The sequence below is a fragment of the Polyodon spathula genome, chromosome 24 (genome assembly GCF_017654505.1).
Source record: "Polyodon spathula isolate WHYD16114869_AA chromosome 24, ASM1765450v1, whole genome shotgun sequence".
Classification (NCBI taxonomy): Eukaryota; Metazoa; Chordata; class Actinopteri; order Acipenseriformes; family Polyodontidae; genus Polyodon; species Polyodon spathula.
Window position 1 is genome coordinate 17,799,668 of NC_054557.1, and position 18,439 is coordinate 17,818,106.

Here is an 18,439-nt window from a genome sequence, read left to right on the forward strand (position 1 = left end):
GCTGGGAAGGAACGATGAGAGTATAGAAGCTTATCTGAGTGTTGATAATGGAATTAACAACAGGGATTCTACATTACGCTACCTAATGAGTCAGGAAGGTTGGCACGGGTCCTCTAACACTGGAGGAACAGTCAAGGGCCTACAAGGTGGGAATGTTGTCAGCAGTTTCACCTGTTCCAGGTTTTACTACAAGCTTGATAAGCCACAGTTTATAAGTAACAAGCTCAGGTGTGTCTTATTAAACCCTATTAAATCAGGAATAGATCATAATGATATGCAATGGGAGTCTTATTTCCATCCCAGTTTTTCATTTCATGGTAGTACTTCTATTTGTAATAGTGCAGTGGTTCCTGTCTGCTGGTTTTCATTCCAACTGAGCTCTCAATTACTTAACTAGACCCTTCATTGAATTCATAATTTGCTTAATTAGACCTTTTAAATAGTTTTCAGCTCTTATCAGTTGCATATTTCAAGTTAGCTATAACATGTTATAAGTAACTTGAACTCTACATCCGTTTAAGAGCAGAAAACAATTAAAAAGGTCTAATTAAGCTAATGATCACTTCAATTAAGGGTGTAGTTAAGTAATTGAGAGCCTAGTTTAATGGAAACCAGCTGACACACAGGGGGGGGTCCCCAGGACTGGGGTTGGGAGGCACTGTAACACTGTATAAGTATGCTTTAGTGTACTGTGCTATGTGTATTTTAATAGCAAATGCACTCTGCCCATATCTGCACAGCTCATCTGAGAAGCCATGGCCCCTTGAGGGAGTGCAGCTCTAGGCTCTTTACAGCTTTGACATTATTAATGCTGCTATGCCTTTTATTGCGCTGCAGACCTTTCTGGTTATTTACTTTTTTCTAGATCTGCTGCATCCCGCTACCGTTTCTGTAGATCCTACGGTCCGATTGAAGCGAGAACATTGGAGAGCGTTAGAAGAGATTCCATCCCAAGAAGCAGGAGCAGATTCTCAGCCAATGGCATTGCCTTTGAAATACCTGAATCTTCCACATTGAAGAATAAAATACTAAGCAATAAAATATACTATATTTTACAATATACTGGTGCTAATAAAAAAGGTAAAATCCTGGATAGAAAACAGTCCTTTAATTTAACTGCCAGATGCACAGGTAGCTACCTTATTCTGAAGTGAAGGTTATACTGCATGCAGTACTCTGTTTAGGTAAGCAAAATGGTTAAAAAAAAAAGTGAAGAAATGAACCGTTTTAAAATACATAAAAAGCACAATGTACATACAACACATTGCATGGGAGGGAAGAAAAATACTATAAACCAAGAAAGAAAGAAAACAAAGAACTGATGAAAGATAGGAGATCAAATATGGCTAACAGGTGTGTCACAGTGCCAGCGTGTCAAAAGCAAAGGGTGTCCTGTGACATTCTTTAATGTGGCCATGGCCGATATTGAATGGATATCAGGGTGGCACACTGCTATGCCAGTGGAGAGACCTGATCCATGATGTGCTTCTCCGCAATATTTAAGGGGTTTCAATGAGGGTCTTGATCTGCATGGTGTATGGACTGTCTTCCACATCCTCTCTTTTACTGGATAGGACAGGGGTCTCCAATCTTGCAGGTCCACATTGTTCAAGCTCATGCCTGATTTATGACCATTAAATACAGTTTGCAGGTCTACTTTGTAAAACTAGACCATTGGTTGGTTTGAATTGCAATCTATAAACATGCAATAAAATATGTTCCCTGAATAAGCTGCTTGTTCAGCTTAAGCTGATTGTCAAAGGCTTTTCATTGTTCAAAATAAGCATCGAAAAAGTATAGAACAATCCCACAAAGAGTAATCTCCGTGTCTTGGCTTGGGGGGGGGGGGAAAGAATACAATGAAACTGGTTCAGCACAGGACAGGGGTGTACATCTGACCCCCAAACACTTCCACTCATTTTTAAAATCTAAATATACATTGAATAAAGTCTGCTTTACTGTTCACATCGTCAACTGTATTTGTCCAAATATGGTTTTATTTGACCAACATAGAAGATGAACGTAAAATTTTTCAAGACCTCATATTTGCTGCTTCAGATAAAAATGTATTTGAGAAGAAATACTGGAGGCTTTACTAGAAGCAGTCACTGCTGGCTCTGCCAATCTGTCCACATCCGGGAACTTGTTCCGGTCTGGTCTTTAATTGAACTTCGGGGTTCAGCAAGGCACCCGAGGAACCAGTTACTGTTTGGGATGGACTGAGAGGCAAAAATGTCAATCTGAAGCTGAAGAAATTTTGCAAATAAAAAAAAAAAAAAAAAAAACACACCCCACCACAGGATTGGTAACTATTAACTAATTTCTTTCTGAAAGGCATGACACTTCATGTTTATCTTTTGGGTGTAATGAGGAACATGCCATTTTAAACCAAGGGATTATTACATTGGAGCCAGTGAGGCATACAAATCACTTAATCCCCAGTTCAACCTGTTTCTGCAACTGTACTGTTTGGAACAATTCTGAATTACACAAAGACAAAACAAAGAAAACTGGCCAGGAGTAAGGACAGACTTTGTTGCATCATTTTTTGTTCTTAGAACAAATAAAAATTGCCACCATTGTTTCATAATGAAGCAATATGATCCTGATTAGTGGGCATTACCATGCTGGGAGGCAAGAGTCCAGACAAGGTCAACCAAGAGTACAACAAATTCTGCAAAAAAACAAGCTTTGATACCCACACCAAACCAATACCGCAGACAAGTGGACTGTGTGTGAGATTGAGTGAGAGAAAAAAAAAAAAGGTTCTGTATTGAAAGTTGCATGAACTTACTACAAAATGTGCTTTCTGGCACCAAGTCATATGTTATACAGGATTTGTAAATCAAGACTTGCCCAAACAAATGCTTTACTGAAATCAAAGAGTCTAGTAAACCTATTCTGAGTGTTTGCTTTCTGGCCATTATACATACTACAGAAACGTGGTTTTCAAATTAATCATTGACCAACATAAGCAGATTGACCGTACACATAAACTATCTCTACAGTAGAAACACAGTTTTGTTCTTGTAGGATTCCCCATCTCCAATGGAACTTGTGGGGGGGGGGGAATCATATTAAAACAGTTGTGCACAGAGTACCAAAGCCAATCTAAGAGTTTGGTCTTTACCATCAGTAAAAAACAAAACAAAAAAATGAAAGGTTTAAAAAGACATGCATGTCCAAAACTGTCCCTTCCAGTCCTGGTCTTTGTTCCAACCCTTTTCCCTTATTTAATTGAACCAATTAACCCTCTATCCAGACCCTGAAGTAGTTTGGGATCTCATTTTACCGGTTAAACCTGGAGCTGGAATGGCCCTCTGGGACCAAGATTGGGCACCCTGGTTTAAGGGATAGCAGAAGATGAAGTTGTGCTACCAATTCATTTACTTAAGAAAAAACAAGTCTTACTCATTCAGATCAACTACACCATGGTCAATTCAAGAGACAGATACACCAATACATATATTAAAATGCCAACTGGATAGACTATAGCATGGACAGTAAATGTTTTAGACAGAGCATCAATAGTTGACGCAGTGGAATGATTTTGGAATGCCAATTTACTGGTTGTGCAAACTATAAAAACCACAAGTCAACCCTGAATTAAAAAGGATTATTTACCAACCCTCCTCCTCTGTACACATCTCCTGCTTCAATGAATTTATATGGAAAGTTAAACAATTTCTAGTATAAATATAAAAAAGCTTAACTGGACAGTATGATTTGTTGATCAACAGGGTGTATAGATATATTTGTGGAGTGAATGGGAGTTGGGAATCAGGAAACTAAGCTGTTAATCAAACCCAGTCAAGCAATTCAGCACACATTAGAGCCAGAGGTTATCAATAAGCTAGGTAGCAATGCAAGGGAAAGTCAATAAATTAACATGGACTCATATCTACATGCATTTGCCTAGGGCTGATCATTCAGTATCATACATAAACCTGTTAACTGGGTTATTCCCAATGGGCGAGTTTAAGATTAATCTTGAACTCCCTTCCTTCTACTGCTCCATTATGCGAAAAAAACTAAAGTCTTTCAATAATTGATTATGCATTCTCTCAAAATGCAAGTCTGGTATGGTTATAAATACACTCTTAAAACATTGACACAAACAAGGGTTTCTTTCATTTTTTTATTGTAGCGAGTCCACTTTTTAAATGAGTTTACAGACACCAAAAGAACAAGAAGAACCGTACTTGTTTTAAGCAGAAGTGCTGTGGATTTGTCAGTCTTCCAACATCTCAGGGGCTACTGCAAAAAATAATAAAAATCACATGCAACTTAAAACAAGGAGGTGGTAGCCACCAAGCAAAACCATTACAGCCAACGAAAAGACAAACCCCCAATATTAACGTACTTAAACTTTCTATAGAACCCATTGTGGTTTAAATAATTTTGAATGCTTTGTGATCGACACCGTGTGAGATCTACACTCAGCAACATTAGGACGGCAGTTGCCAATAGGTTCCAGTGGGAATGAGACTTGTGTCTTCTTTTGAAACTCTTCACTAACACATACTACACAAGCAGCTGCAGACCTAAATAAGCCTACTGTAATAACATGAATCCTGCTGGGGATTTCCAATCACAATCTATTCCCAATAATTTCCATGTTCAATAGTTAATCCATGTGTACTTCAAAGTGCACCATTAATAAAAACATGAAATATTTATTGAAGTATTGAGCCACGGGCTTGTCCAACTTAATGCCATATTATTGACAACCTACATATAAAAAATGTACTAGTCTTATTAAATTAAAAGGAACATTTTGCAGAATGAACCATTAACCCTTGCAGGCTTCACTTCAGTCGAGTCGTTCAGGTGTGCCGGAAATCTGCACCACTCACCAGAGAGAGAAATCTCTTGCGATCCAGGAGGAGTTGAGTGGCCCGTTGGAATTCACTTCATCCGAAGCATCCCCGTTCAGGTTGCCGCAAGCACCACAGAGTTTGCCGGAGTACCAAGACGACATTATTTTCACTGTCACATCCCCAGTGGAGCTGAACCCGATCTCCACCTCCGAGCCCTGTCTTACCACCACGCCATCACTAGGGTCAGGGCTGACTGAAATCCCAATGGCAACATCCACTGGAAGGGTAACGGGGCGCCCATTGACCTGCAACAAAGTGACAAAGTCTCTAATACAGACAGGCAATGGGAACCACTCCTCCTCCACCAACATTGCCTTTATCCAAAACATTTACTTTTTTCATCTTAACTTCTACCCAAAAACTCTCCACCTTTTTCCACTATTAATGCCTTACCCAAACATTTTCTTTTTGCACTGTAATCATTGTCTGGCCCAAGATGATGTGCAGAGTTGTGGAGCTTGGCGTTCGGATGCCGTTGCACAGCCCACTGTAGACCACTATCCTGATCCACTTCTCAGAAACCTGTTCACAAAGGGAGACAAGCTCATACGGCGCTCCAGTCCTGAGCACCCCGGACATCCCATCGAAGGAGAGCAGCCGCGAGCCCTGGATCAGCTGGCACATGCTTTCCTTCCCAAAGCATCCTCGCACTCCACGTCTGACCAGGCAGGATTCCTCTGCCCCGCAAGCCACGCTCTCACAGACCAGACCTCCTGCCGGGTGGCACCAGCAACTCTCTCTGCAGTCCCTGCTGTACAGCTTCTCGGTAAACTGGAAGACAAAAAGCAAGCCTCGAGAGAAGATGCGTGATAAAGTTGATAGGGTTATACTGCAGAAAGCAGTTCTATAAAAACAGGCTAAACTTTGGTATAGAGGTTACAGGTGTAATCAGGTGTATTAGATTGCAATACCACCCCACACTCAAAACAGTTGCACAAAATACACTCATTCATCCCTTTTCATCCTTGATTGGATGCAACCCGCAATGCCTGCTCTAGAGTTGGACCTGTACAAGTCACCTTCAACAGTAAGCTGTTTAAAGTTTCCTTTCAAAAACAGCGATTCAGCCTTTCTAAATAACAGGTATCTTCATGCGAGTTCAATTCCACTGAGGCAATACACTGTTGAACACAACCAAATTGTAGAAAATGAAGAGCTGCAATATTCATTGCTACCATCAAGTCAGGTTCAACACGACTAGTGAATAATGCAGGAAGGGCTCTGGATGTCCATTACCTTAATGTATCTGCCGTCATACACACAGCCACAGCTACTCGCGGGCACACATCTGTCACCATCGAAGACGTAGCCATCGTCACACCGACACCCTTCCAAGCACTTCCCCTCGCAGGCAAACGGGCTGGTGATCCCGGCACAAGTGTTTGCACAGCTGTCCGCGCACACATCGAAATGGCTGTTCTGCTTGCAAGGAAGCGCTACAAAATACAATCCAGGAGAGAAAGTTAAAATTGCACAGATCTGATCTGTTACTGTCTAAAATAAATATAAAATGCCCAAAGAGTAGCCCTTCCACTAGAGACCCCTTTATCCAGCTTTGTTCTGCTGACAAGACCATTAACTCTCCTTTTCCGCACACTTACTGCAAAAATCACCACGTCGCCACGGCTTAATGTTTCCACCTTCCACCTGACAGGCGGTCGCATAGGCTTCCATAGATCGGCAAAGCGCCCCCTGGCTGCCGGCTGTGTCACACTGCGCTTTGACACAGAGCTGGAAATATGGTCTGGGGTCCACTAGGGACTGGCAGGTGCTGAAGGGTCCGTTAGCCGAGGTGATCAGTCCACAGCTGCTGCTGTACACTCTTTTTTGGGCTGGATCACAGAAGGGACATTTCAGGCCACAGCCGTCCTCGCAGAACTCTCCATCGCTAGCTGCTGTCCAGCCGGCTGCAAAGCCCGGGAGGTTTGTGGCCAGGGCACCACTGGGAAGCAGCATGTCGTCCACGACTCTGCCATTAAAGTTCCCGCAGAGGCCAGACACATGATCTCTGTAGTTCCCAGGAACAGCGAGTTCAAGGTAATGAGAGGAACTGGAAACAAGCTGCAGTCCAAAATCTGTCCAGAGCATGATGCTTCTTCCTTCCTGGTAGGCCCAGATCAGACCTCCGTTTAGCTTAAGGGGAAGATTGAAGTCTTCTCCATTGACCTAGAAAAACAATTTCAAAAGCAAGGTTTATACAACCCTACAAGGGTAGTTGAAAAACAAATTCAAAAATACTGTCCAATTCCAGGTGCTGTACTGCCATCTGCTGTTTGCTTTACAAAGCAGTGAAAGAATAAAGCAAGGTTTTTAGGCACCTGCTAAACCCAACACGAGCAGGAATGACAAACAGGAAGAAAACAAACTTAAAAGGAGGTTAAATTTAAATCTTGAAGATCAAAACGAAACACTAAAACTAGCAGGTCCCAGTAGCAGGTTGCCAACAGGCACAGTAGCAGGTTTTAAAAGACTCACCTTCACATTCCACTGCATGGCCTGCTCGACTGTGATGTTGAACCCATGCACAAGCAAGACCGCCATCCTCGTCAGGGCAACCTTGCTGCTGTTCGCCTTGGTCTGCAAAAGCACTGTGAAGTTCACGAATCCCTGCCCCTGGGATTTTGCGAGTATGAAGGTACAGGCTCCACGGTGGCTGAACTGGTATCCATCGAAGGTGACAAAACCTGTGCCTCCAACTGCCAAGCATTTGCCGTGATCGATGGGGAGGCACTTCCGGACACCGGCCTTCACACCACACAGTTCCTGGGGGCCGCAGCTGAACTGGTTACACTGGACAGAACCATCTTCACAAAAGCACTGCAGCCTGCACTGCTCATCTGGGTAGAAGATTCCCTTGCTGTAGTATTGGTCTTTATACATGCACCCGCAATTAGAGTGAGGGATGCACTCGTCTCCACTGATGACAAATCCGCTATCACACTGGCAGCCTTCTTTACATCCTTCATTGCATCCAACAGGGGTGGAGAGGCCAGAACAGGTGGCAGGACAGCCGGCGCCACACAGGTAGTAATGGCTGTTCATGGGGCAAACAGCATCTTGGGAAGGAACAGAGGAGATTCCTGTAAGCACACATGCTATACTGCAAAATCACAAGTATGCATCAAATCAAACCATGAATTCATGGATACAAGGCAGAAGCTCAACTTATTACATGGACGTCTTGCAGTCAATTGCAAGAAAGCCATTGGTGGGGGGGGGGCAGCGGTGACACCTTTACATTGACTAGCTCATCGCTCACTATGGAAAAGAACGCATGCACATGCCATCTATCCAGGAACCATTTTCACCATCATATGTGGCTTACAGTATCAAGAGGTCCAGGTGCATTTCAGCTGGAATGACCCTTTATTTGGAGGGCATACAATAAAATGTCTAACCAACATTCAGTACAATTCCTAGGATACAAGATGATTCATAAATCTGATGCATATATTAAAGTTTATATCAGAATTGTTGGAATGAAAACATTTATATAACACAATGCGTTCAATGGAACATGCTTTAGACCCACACTCACCACAGAAGGTATCACTCCTCCACTGGTACACAGTCGCACCAGATGCTTGGCAGGCAGCAGTGTAGGCAGCGAGGGAATTGCAGATGGCAGAGAAGTGGCCTCCGTAAGCACAGGAGTCTGAGACACAGTTACGCAGGTAGGGCTCTGGGTCAACCACATCGTGGCAATGAGCGAAGGGGCCGATTGCATTGAGCAAGATGCCGCAATACTGATCCATCTTGAACTGTCGCTCCTGCTCTGTGGTGCAGTTTTTGGGGCCAGGGCTGCAGATTGATTCACAGACCGATGTAGTTTCATTCTGCCAGCTTGTCCCAAACTCCTGAGGGTTTGCTGCCAGCTCTCCATAACGGGTCAGAAGGTCATCACTGGTGTCATTGTTGGCATTGCCACAGAGGCCACAGACTGCACCATGGTAAGTGCTGGGCAGTGAGACAGTGATGACACTGTTCCAGTCAAACGCCACCTTTAACCCAAAGTCTGTTGCCACCACCACAGACCAACCACTTTGATAGATGATTATTTGGTCAGTGTTGAAATAGTAGGGCAGAGCTGCATGCAAGCCATTTACCTGGAAAACCAAAGCAATGCAAGGGTTCGGCATACTTGAACCCCACACAGTAGATTTATCCTCAAAGAGGATACAGCAACTAGAACTCAAAACAAAAAAAAAAAAAAAAAAAAAAAAAAAAAAAAAACCCTTACCTGAACTCTGTAAGGAAAAGCTTTCTTGATGGTGAGAACAGTCCCATAGACTTTAATGCTAAGATCTTTGCTGTAGAAGAACCTGTTCCCACAGTTGCCGTCAAACACCTGGATTTCAAAAGGTTCCAGCGCTTGTGTCTGCGAGCAAACTGCAACAAGCTGGTAGGAGCAAGAGCCCTGGAAGTCGTAGAGGAAGCTGTCGAAAGTGCTGTAATGAGACCTGCCCAGGGCGGTGCACTTGAAGCTGCTGACCGGGTGGCAGTCCAAGACTCCTTCGAGGAGCATGCATCTCTGGTCTGAAGCACATTCCGCATTTTTGCACTGGATAGTTTTCGTCCCGGGGTCGCAGGTGCAACGCTGCTGACAACGGCTGGAGGTCCAGAAGCTCTCCCCTGGCTTGTAATAGCGGCCGTCACTGACGCAGCCACAATCTTCCGGCTTGACGCACCCCTCCGCACTCCACATGTAGCCCTGATCACAGAAGCAGCCTTCCACACACATGTTGATGCACATCATAATCCCCCGGGGCATACCACAAGAGGGGGGACAGGCGCTGCCACAATATTCATAGTGGCTGTTGTCCGGGCAGGAAAGAGCTGGAGGCAGCAAAAAAAAAAAAAAAAAAAAAAACTTAACTCTACCAAATGTCCTGGGTGCTGAAGATCTGAAAATGTTAACAAAACTGCACCAGAAATAAGTAAAAATAAAGAACAATGCAACCCATTCAGAGCAATTATAAAGCAGCCAACTGCAAATCCAATTGTGACAAATAAACAATCTACCAAAACATTTAAAATGTTATATATATAAAAAATACACACTTACGACAACCATAGAGGTCCCTCCATTCCATAACAGTGGCTCCAGCTCTACCGCAGAGGACAGCATAAGCCGCCAGAGCCTGGCAGAAAACCTGCCTGCTGCCGCCATGCTGGCAGAGATCGTTGACGCAGCCCTTGAAGAAAGGGTCAGGGTCGACTAGAAGACTACACTGGCCGAACGGTTCCCCACCCTGCTGGTTCAGAATCCCACAGTACACCTGGCTCTTGTAGAGGGACGTCTCCTCTGGCGAGCAGGGTTTGTATTGCTCTTGGCAGGAGGTACAGCACAGCTCGTCTCCATCATTCACCTTCCACCTCGCGGCCCATTCCTCGACGGTGGCTGCCTGGGCTCTGTTCCCGAGCGTCCGGTCGTCATCAGGAACGCCGTTGAAGTTGCCGCAGAGGCCGTCCGTTTTATTTTGGTAGCTGCCAGGCAGGTTGATGATGAGGTTGGAGTTCCAGTCATAGGAGACCCGCAGGCCAAAATCAGTTTCCAGTATCGCCTCAACGCCTCTCCGGTACACCTGAAGCTTTCCGTTTGCGAGCGTCACAGGCAAACTGGCTATTTGATTGCTGACCTGCAAAAACGTGGGACAACTGTTTGAGCCAATTGCATACAACAGGAGCAGAATTTCTGTGCATACAGAGAATTTCATATATGACACGCTGTCAGCAGAGGGTATATTAGAACTCACCCGGACTGTGCTCTGCTCCTGAATGCACACCCTGAAGCCGTGCACAGAGACATGCACCGCTCTCACAAAGGACGCCGCTGCATCGCCTCGCTTCTCCTCGATGGAGAAGGGAACCAGCCCATAGCTGCTCCCGTTGCTCATAGCAAGGACGTACGTGCAGGTGCCCTGGAAGTCGTAGTTATACCCATCAAAAGTGCGGTAATGGGGGTCCCCCCAGGACCAGCAGTTAATGGTGGCCAGAGGAACACAGACCCCTGCTCCGTTCTGCACTCTACAGGTCTCCATCGGCCCGCAAGTTCCTTCGCACAGATCTATAGGTTAGTTCGACAGGGAGGGAAATCCCCATTTAGATTTCGATTAACCACTTTTTGTAGTTGAAGGAAAAAAAACCACAACCAGAAATGCAGACAAAACTAAATTGCATTTTTGTAATCCTAAAACCAAAATCAACACATTTAAGGCAACAATATATATTTTAGTATTAAGAACCTAAGGTCTTTGGTGTCATGTTCATATATATTGGCAGAGCCGTGTGATACGTGAATCAGCGGAACACCTTCACCTGGATCAATGCAACTCATAACACCGTTCTGGACACCGCACGTCTGGTCAGGAGAGCAGCGGAAATCCCTGCAGTTTGGTTCTGGCGGAGAGCAAGTACAGCTCTTTGTGCAGTTATCCATCAACATGACCTCTCCGCGCTATGAGGGAAGATACAGGAAACAATTAGCAGAGTAAATTTGCAGACCGCACAAGCATATTAGTCAGATTTTAAAGTATAGTACTCCCTCTGTATCCGACTTGCTAAAAAAAAAAAAATTGCAAAGCTGTGAATTGGTGAAGAACCCTCGATAGATATATAGTACTTGTATTTGTCACTACAGGGGTGGGGGAGAAAAAAAAAAAAAACTCCCACTGCAGAGCAGTTTGATATATTCTGGTTTTAAAATGTTTAAGACACACCTGAGCTTGTTACCTACAGTATACTGTGGCTAAATCAAGCTCACATCTGGAAAAGGTAAAACCGCTATGCAAAAGGAATCTCCTTTCAATCCCTGTACTGTCAACGTGGCCTAACTGAATAACCCAAAATGTGCGACTTGTCAAATTGTTAAAAGGTCGAGGGAGTCCTGTACATTGAACTCTGCAGCAGTGTGGTCTGTGGGGATAACAGCACTAATGCAGTACCCTATATCTTCTTCCATTCTCGAAGCAGCTGCACGCCTCCACTCCAACACAGACATGGCCGTCAAAGACGTAGCCCGAGTCGCACTCGCAGCCCTCCGAGCATTTCCCAGAGCAATCCAAGATATCAGAAACTTCATTACAGGTAGATAAACAAGAGTCTGCACAAAGATCATAGTGGCTGAAAGGGGGACACTGTAGGGCTGAAGAAAAAAAAAATTAATATAAAAACAGATTCGACCCTAATGGCATTCAGCTCCTCAGATACACTGAAGACATTAACTGAAATATCAGGTCGAACAGTTTAGCTTCAAACACAGACTGGGGACCACAGCAGCTCACCTAGCGACGGGCGCCATCACTTGCAAACAGGGAGCGCTGCATTAGCCATTGCTCTGGAGAGATTTCACCTAACAGAGCTTGGGTAATTTTTTTTTTTTTTTTTTTTTTTTTTTTAAAGTTAAGAAATATTTAAGACGGCGAGGGAGGCTCTGACACTTACGACAGAAAGACTCGTTCCTCCAGGGGTGGATTTCCACCCCTGCCTCCTGGCAGGCAGCTGTGTAAGCCTGCAAGCTGTGACACAGCTGCTTGACGTCTCCATCAGACAGACACAGGTCGTACACGCAGTCATTGAAGAAACTATGGGGCTTCACTTTGGAGATGCAGGAACTGAAGGGGCCACTTGGAGCAGTGATCATCCCGCAGTAGATCTTGGATTTGAAGACTGCTGTCCTTGTTGCGTCACAGTGAGGGCAGTCGTTCCCACAGCCATCTTCACAGTCAGCACCCGGCACAAACACCTTCCAGGACGACCCCAGAGTCTGGACATCTGTAGTCTGGCTGCCGTCCGCAAGCTGGAAATCGTCCCCCGGGTTCCCGTTGTAGTTTCCACAGAGACCACACATCTGGCCCATGTATGTTTGAGGCACCATCACAGACATTTGGTAATGCAGATCATAGGTGACTTTTATACCCGCGTTTGATTTAATAACCACATGGACCCCTTTGCGGTAAACTCTGACATCACCGAGAACAAAAGGCAGATTCTCCAGCACTCCATTGACCTAAAAAGCAAAACATTTAAAACCAGGATTTCCTCCATGGTTCGTTATCTACATGATTATTGCATCATTCATCAAATCTATTAAATAAACCATAGTATAGAACAGAAATACCTGAAAAATAGCAACGTCATCATTAGTTCAGTTCATCAGTGCAAACGCAAGTAAAGACAGTATAGACCACCTACGAAACTTTACCTTGATTTTTCCAGTCAGGCCCTGCGTCAAGGTAAAGTTGCTCCCATAGATCCCCAGCTCCACCAGCTTTGTAACAGACACGGTCCCTCTGCCCCACTTTTCATTCTGCACGCGCACAGAGAAAGGCTCCACACTGCTCATGGCTCCCCATTTAGGGCAGCTCACAGCCAGCGTGTAGGTGCAGGTGCCCTGGAAGTCAAAGGCACGCCCGTCGAAGGAGCGATAGTGTGGGTCCCCGGAGGCAGAGCACTTCCCAGAAACAGTCACCTGGGCACACTTGCGCACTCCATTTTCTACTCGGCATTCTTCACCTTTGGCACAGGAGAAGGGGCGACACTCGACCTGGCCGTCTGACCCACACGTGCACTGCTGCTGGCACAGCGAGTCTGGGAAAAAGATCTCCCAAGCCTGGTAGTACACGTTGTTGTAGCGGCAGCCACACTCTGAAGGCAAGACACAACTCGCCCCACTGAGTACAAAACCAGACGCACACCGGCAGTCCTCCATGCAGGGAGCTTCAAGAGGGACTGGAGAGTCAATACAGGTATGGGGGAAGGCAGCTGTGCACAACTCATAGGTGGTGTTGGCAGGGCAGGGCATGACTGCAGGGAGAAGTAGACAGGTCAGGTGGAGCCAGCACAACGTATATTAATAAAAGCAACACATCTGCAACAAGCCATGCATTATATAGTGTCATTAAATTATCAGCTGGTTCCAAAGTAATAACTACAAAAGTGAAAAGAAAACCTTCAGTACATCCCTACTTAATACAATTTTTAGTTCCCACTTATCCCTGTATGTCAGACTAAAGCAATAAGTTAAGGAGAAGATTTAGCAAAGTCCTCATTTAAATATCCCTTGAAACCAGTAGTGGGTGAAGAGTGTGTGTATTATTGAACGTTGTATTTATAAAATTACATTTCTAATGCTTGAACAGGTTCCTGTAGGAATTTATATATAAAAGAATCCCCACAGGGGTGAACACTCACCACAGAAGCCCTTGGATCTCCAGGAGTAGATGCTGGCGCCCACTTCCTGACACGTAGCCACATAGCTAGTGATAGACTGACACAGGACAGACTGGAGACCTTTGTAGATACAGACATCATAGACGCAATTCTCAAAGAACCTCTTCGGATCCACAACACCAAGGCAGTCTCTGAAAGGCCCGCTGGAGTCTGTGATCCTTCCACAGAAGCCACTCCCTGCATATTTCAATTTCTCTTGATCACTGCACACTGGACAGGAACCCTGACATCCGTCAATACAGCCAGGAACGTCGCCAGTCTTCCAACTCCCTCCAAATGCATCTGGGCTGAGGGCCGGCTGGCCATTCTTTCCAATCAGGTCATCAGCAGGATCACCATTGTAGTTCCCACAAAGGCCACAGAGGGAGCCAGAGTATGCATCAGGCACAGTGACAGCAACACGGCTGTTCCAGTCAAAGGTCAACACAAGACCAAAATCGGTTCGTACAACTGCAGTCATCCCAATCTTGTATATTTTCACATTGCCATTACTCAAAGAATAAGGTAGGTTTGTCAAGATGCCATCCACCTATACACAAAAAAAAAAAAAAAAAAAAAAAAAGTCTCTCTCATGCATCAGTACTGGTATTCCGGAAATTCATCACAAAGGTTAAGCAAACTGTTGAAACCAACCCACCTGAACCTTGCCGCTGTAGTCTTTTCCAATCCCAATGGCGATGCCATACACCTTCACCCGTACCATCTTGGAGTAAGACACCACTGTGCTTCCCCGGTTGTCGTTCTGCACATGCACCTCAAATGGAGTCAAACTGGGATTGTAGGAACAGAGCGCCACCAGCTGGTAAATGCAGGTGCCCTGGAAGTCATACCAGCGTCCATCGAAGGTGGTGTAGTGAGGGTCTCCCTCAGCTGAACAGGTTTTAAAGGAACTCTTAAGGGAAGGATAACAACCCCGCACCCCACTGACAAGCCTGCACTCCTCAGAGGGTTTGCATGAAGCTTGTTTGCACGTCACTCTGCTTGTGTAGAGATCACAGGAACACTGCTGTGTGCAGCTCTCGTCACCCCAGAAATCCTCACTGGGCGGGTAAGAATATCCCTGGTAGGTGCAGCCGCATCGTTGGGCAGGAACACACAGATTGCCGCTCCTCAAATACCCAGCATTGCACTGGCATGTCTCCACACAAGGCAGCTGGCACCTGGATGAGGCATCAGGGTCACTGCAGGTTGCTGGGCATGCAGATCCACAAGACTCATAGTGACTGTTCTCCAGGCAGTTTATGGCTAAGAGGAGATTAAAGACCTTTAGGGTTAACGTCACGGCTAATTTCAAGGGATAGTCAATCTGACTAATAAAGCAAAGTATGCAATATTAATATGAACAAACGCAATCATAACCCACATCTGATGCAAAAGAATATCATTTATTTACACTATAGGTGACAGGGTGAAGTGAAATTGGAATACAATTGAACAAATCTAGTCACTTCAAAATGGTAATTTACAAAAATTGTTAATTTCTCTTGTTTAAATACCAGTTACATTATCCCATAAAACCAAACCCTGTGCAGCACTAAACATTCTGAAGACGTTGCATATACGGGAAACATTTAGCACGAGATCTAACCAAGGAAAGTCACCAGCAATGTTCCTGCACTTAGGAAGCACACAAGAAAGGAGTTCACAAATATCTAAACCTAGTCAAAGAGAAAAGACAACAATCAATCTCATGTACTTACAACACTGTGTAATCCCTCTCCAGTCGTACACTTTGATCCCAGCTCCCTGGCAGGTGTCGGCATACGTCTTCAGAGCCTGGCAAAAGAGGGTTTGGTCTCCTTGGTAGACACACAGGTCGAAGGCACAGTTAAGCACATAAGCTTCAGGGTCGACCCGGGAATGGCAGTCTCTGAAAGGTCCATCTTGCTTCACAAGCAGACCACAGTATCTCACAGTCCTGTATGCCTGGGACAGATCCTCGCTACACTGCGGACACTGGCCATTACAGTCGTCAACACAAAAGGGACCGTCGTCCCTCTTCACCTTCCAGCTCCTGCCCAGCTCAGTTTCGCTTGATACTGCTTTGCCATCCGGGGTCACAAAGTCATCGGCAGGGTTGTCATTGTAGTTGCCGCAGAGCCCGCAAACTTGGCCCGAGAATTTGCTGGCCAAATTGATCACCAAGTGGTGGTTCCAGTCATACTTCACTACAAGACCAAACTCTGCTTCCACAACAGCAAAAGTCCCGCTATAGTAGATCTTTACTTGACCGTCCTGGAGCGTGAAAGGCAGGTACTGCTTAACACCATTTACCTGAAATACAAAATAAAAAAAGAAGCAGGAAGTAACGGAAGGATGTGGGCTGCATGCCAACTTCAAATGCATAATGCAACTCAAGAAATTGTTCATGCACAAAATCTAGAAATACCTAAAAAGTTTTTGGTGTTATTAGTCAAGCTTCCAACTAGTTAGCACACTTAACAGAAATCACACCACATGCTTGGCATGCTATTTTGAGCTCTTACTGTATCTCCCCTTTAATTGGTGGTAGCAAGCACTTGTACTGGGTCAATCCACACATGCTTTGGATTACTATAAACAAGCCACGGGGAACAGAAGCAACAGTCACTTAATTATGGAACATAAACACTGCTGCTGAATGAACAGATGCTGGGACCATGCTTGGGTCATCATTCCCTCCCTTGCCCCGCATTTAATACAAATGTGAATATACCCCAAGCCACGTGACTTGACAGCAGCCTTAACAGTGCTTTGTTTCTTTATAAAGCCCAAAGTGGTCCCGTCAGATTACCGCAGTAGTATATTGGGGGATATAGTTTACTATGCCCTGTTCAGGAGTATTCCATGTTAAAAAAAAAAAAAAAAAAAAAAAAAAAAAAAAAAAAAGTTTGTTTATTTAGTTAGGAAGCAAACCATGGCACCCACACCACGAGATCCATTCTCAATCTCCACCTCACCCTCACAAATGCCTGCTCCTCCTTCACGATCGTGATGTTGACTCCCATAAGCATGATGAAGACTGTTCTGATGAAGGACACCAGAGAGCTTCCTCGGTTTTCATTGGCTGCCTGGATGGTGAAAGAGGGGGTGGCATTGGAGCCCCCACAGGGAGATTGGACGAGGGTGTAGGTGCAGTTGCCTTGGAAGTTGAAATCGGTCATATCGAAAGTGTGATAGTGGGGGTCGCCCCATGCCCAGCAGGTTCTAGAGTCAGAGACACAGACTGCACTGTTGTTTCTAACCTGACATCTGCTGTTGTAACCACAACGCACAATTTGGCAGGGATCCGCAACTGCAAATATAGATCATTAGAGTGAGTATAGATTCACATCAACTGTCACAAGCCAATTCAAAGCCAGCTCCTTTGTATATCGAGCTTATGCCTCTGTGTGTAATTACGTCACCTAACAGCCCTGCTGCTACCCTATTATAATGATCAGAATGTCACTCCTCATCTGCACCCAAATCAAAAAGACATTTGCTTAAAATGTCACACAGGAAACACAAAGAAAACTGAGGCCTGATTTCTAGGACCCTCTATGCATGACTTGACAAAGTTCCTCTTTTTTTTTTTTTTTTTTTTTTTTTTAAAAAACTACGTTTTTTTTTTTTTTACTATTGTAACTGATCCTATTACAAATACTTACAGAAACAAACTCAAATTAAAATGAGAAATGTTAGAACCTTGAGCGTGGACCAGCACAGCTATTCACATTGACTGAAATATTCAATTGAAAATCTTACTTTGCTCTGTGCATACTGCTGGATACCCATAGGAACTTCCTGAGGCAGTGCCAACAATGTACAGCCCAAAGATGCCATCCTGTTGCCTGACGCTGTGATCCCCAGAGTTTGCAATGCCCATCACTACCCAGGAGTAGTCAGACTCTTTCACAGGACTCCAGCGGACATCTGGGGGCAAGGGTTTCTGATCGAATGCAATCAGGATCCCATTCGCACCCTTGGCCACCATCACAGCGTTATTCTGAAAGGATGGCATTGCGGTGAAGGCGTAACTGAAGCAGTATGTGTCAGTGTCTACTAAGCCCATCATGAAGGGGGCGATGGCAGGCAGAGCCCCAGGAACGCTTCCTGTGCAGAAGTAGATCACCTGTACGCCCTTGGAGGCTGTGATGTACATGGGACTGGAGGGGTCGACCTGAAACTGGGTTACCGTGCCACCCGGCATGTCCTTCAGTTGCTGGGCTGTGTTGTACTGGACGTGGATCCTGGTGGTCTGAAAAGAGACTACATAGACCAAGTCTGAATCTGAAGGGGAAGGCAGGGGTGGCACCACATAGCTGAGCCCCCAGTTGGGGGCAGGGATGAGCTGTTGAAACCCATAG

The 18,439-nt window shown here is 45.0% G+C and overlaps 1 protein-coding gene across 1 annotated transcript; it reads right to left on the minus strand.

Annotated features, from left to right (window-relative positions):
• Positions 1-4,151: 4,151 nt before the first annotated feature.
• LOC121298863 (IgGFc-binding protein-like) lies at positions 4,152-16,539 on the minus strand. The gene is made up of 17 exons (XM_041226121.1): positions 15,812-16,539; positions 14,749-15,356; positions 14,073-14,640; positions 13,084-13,685; positions 12,324-12,888; positions 11,825-12,024; positions 11,199-11,337; positions 10,637-10,947; positions 9,946-10,519; positions 9,121-9,716; positions 8,419-8,986; positions 7,356-7,936; positions 6,482-7,046; positions 6,117-6,316; positions 5,274-5,651; positions 4,857-5,125; positions 4,152-4,257 (listed from the first exon to the last, which is right to left on the minus strand). Exons 1-17 carry the CDS (start codon positions 16,479-16,481, stop codon positions 4,248-4,250), a joined length of 7,404 nt encoding a protein of 2,467 aa, XP_041082055.1. The 5' UTR covers positions 16,482-16,539; the 3' UTR covers positions 4,152-4,247.
• Positions 16,540-18,439: the final 1,900 nt, after the last annotated feature.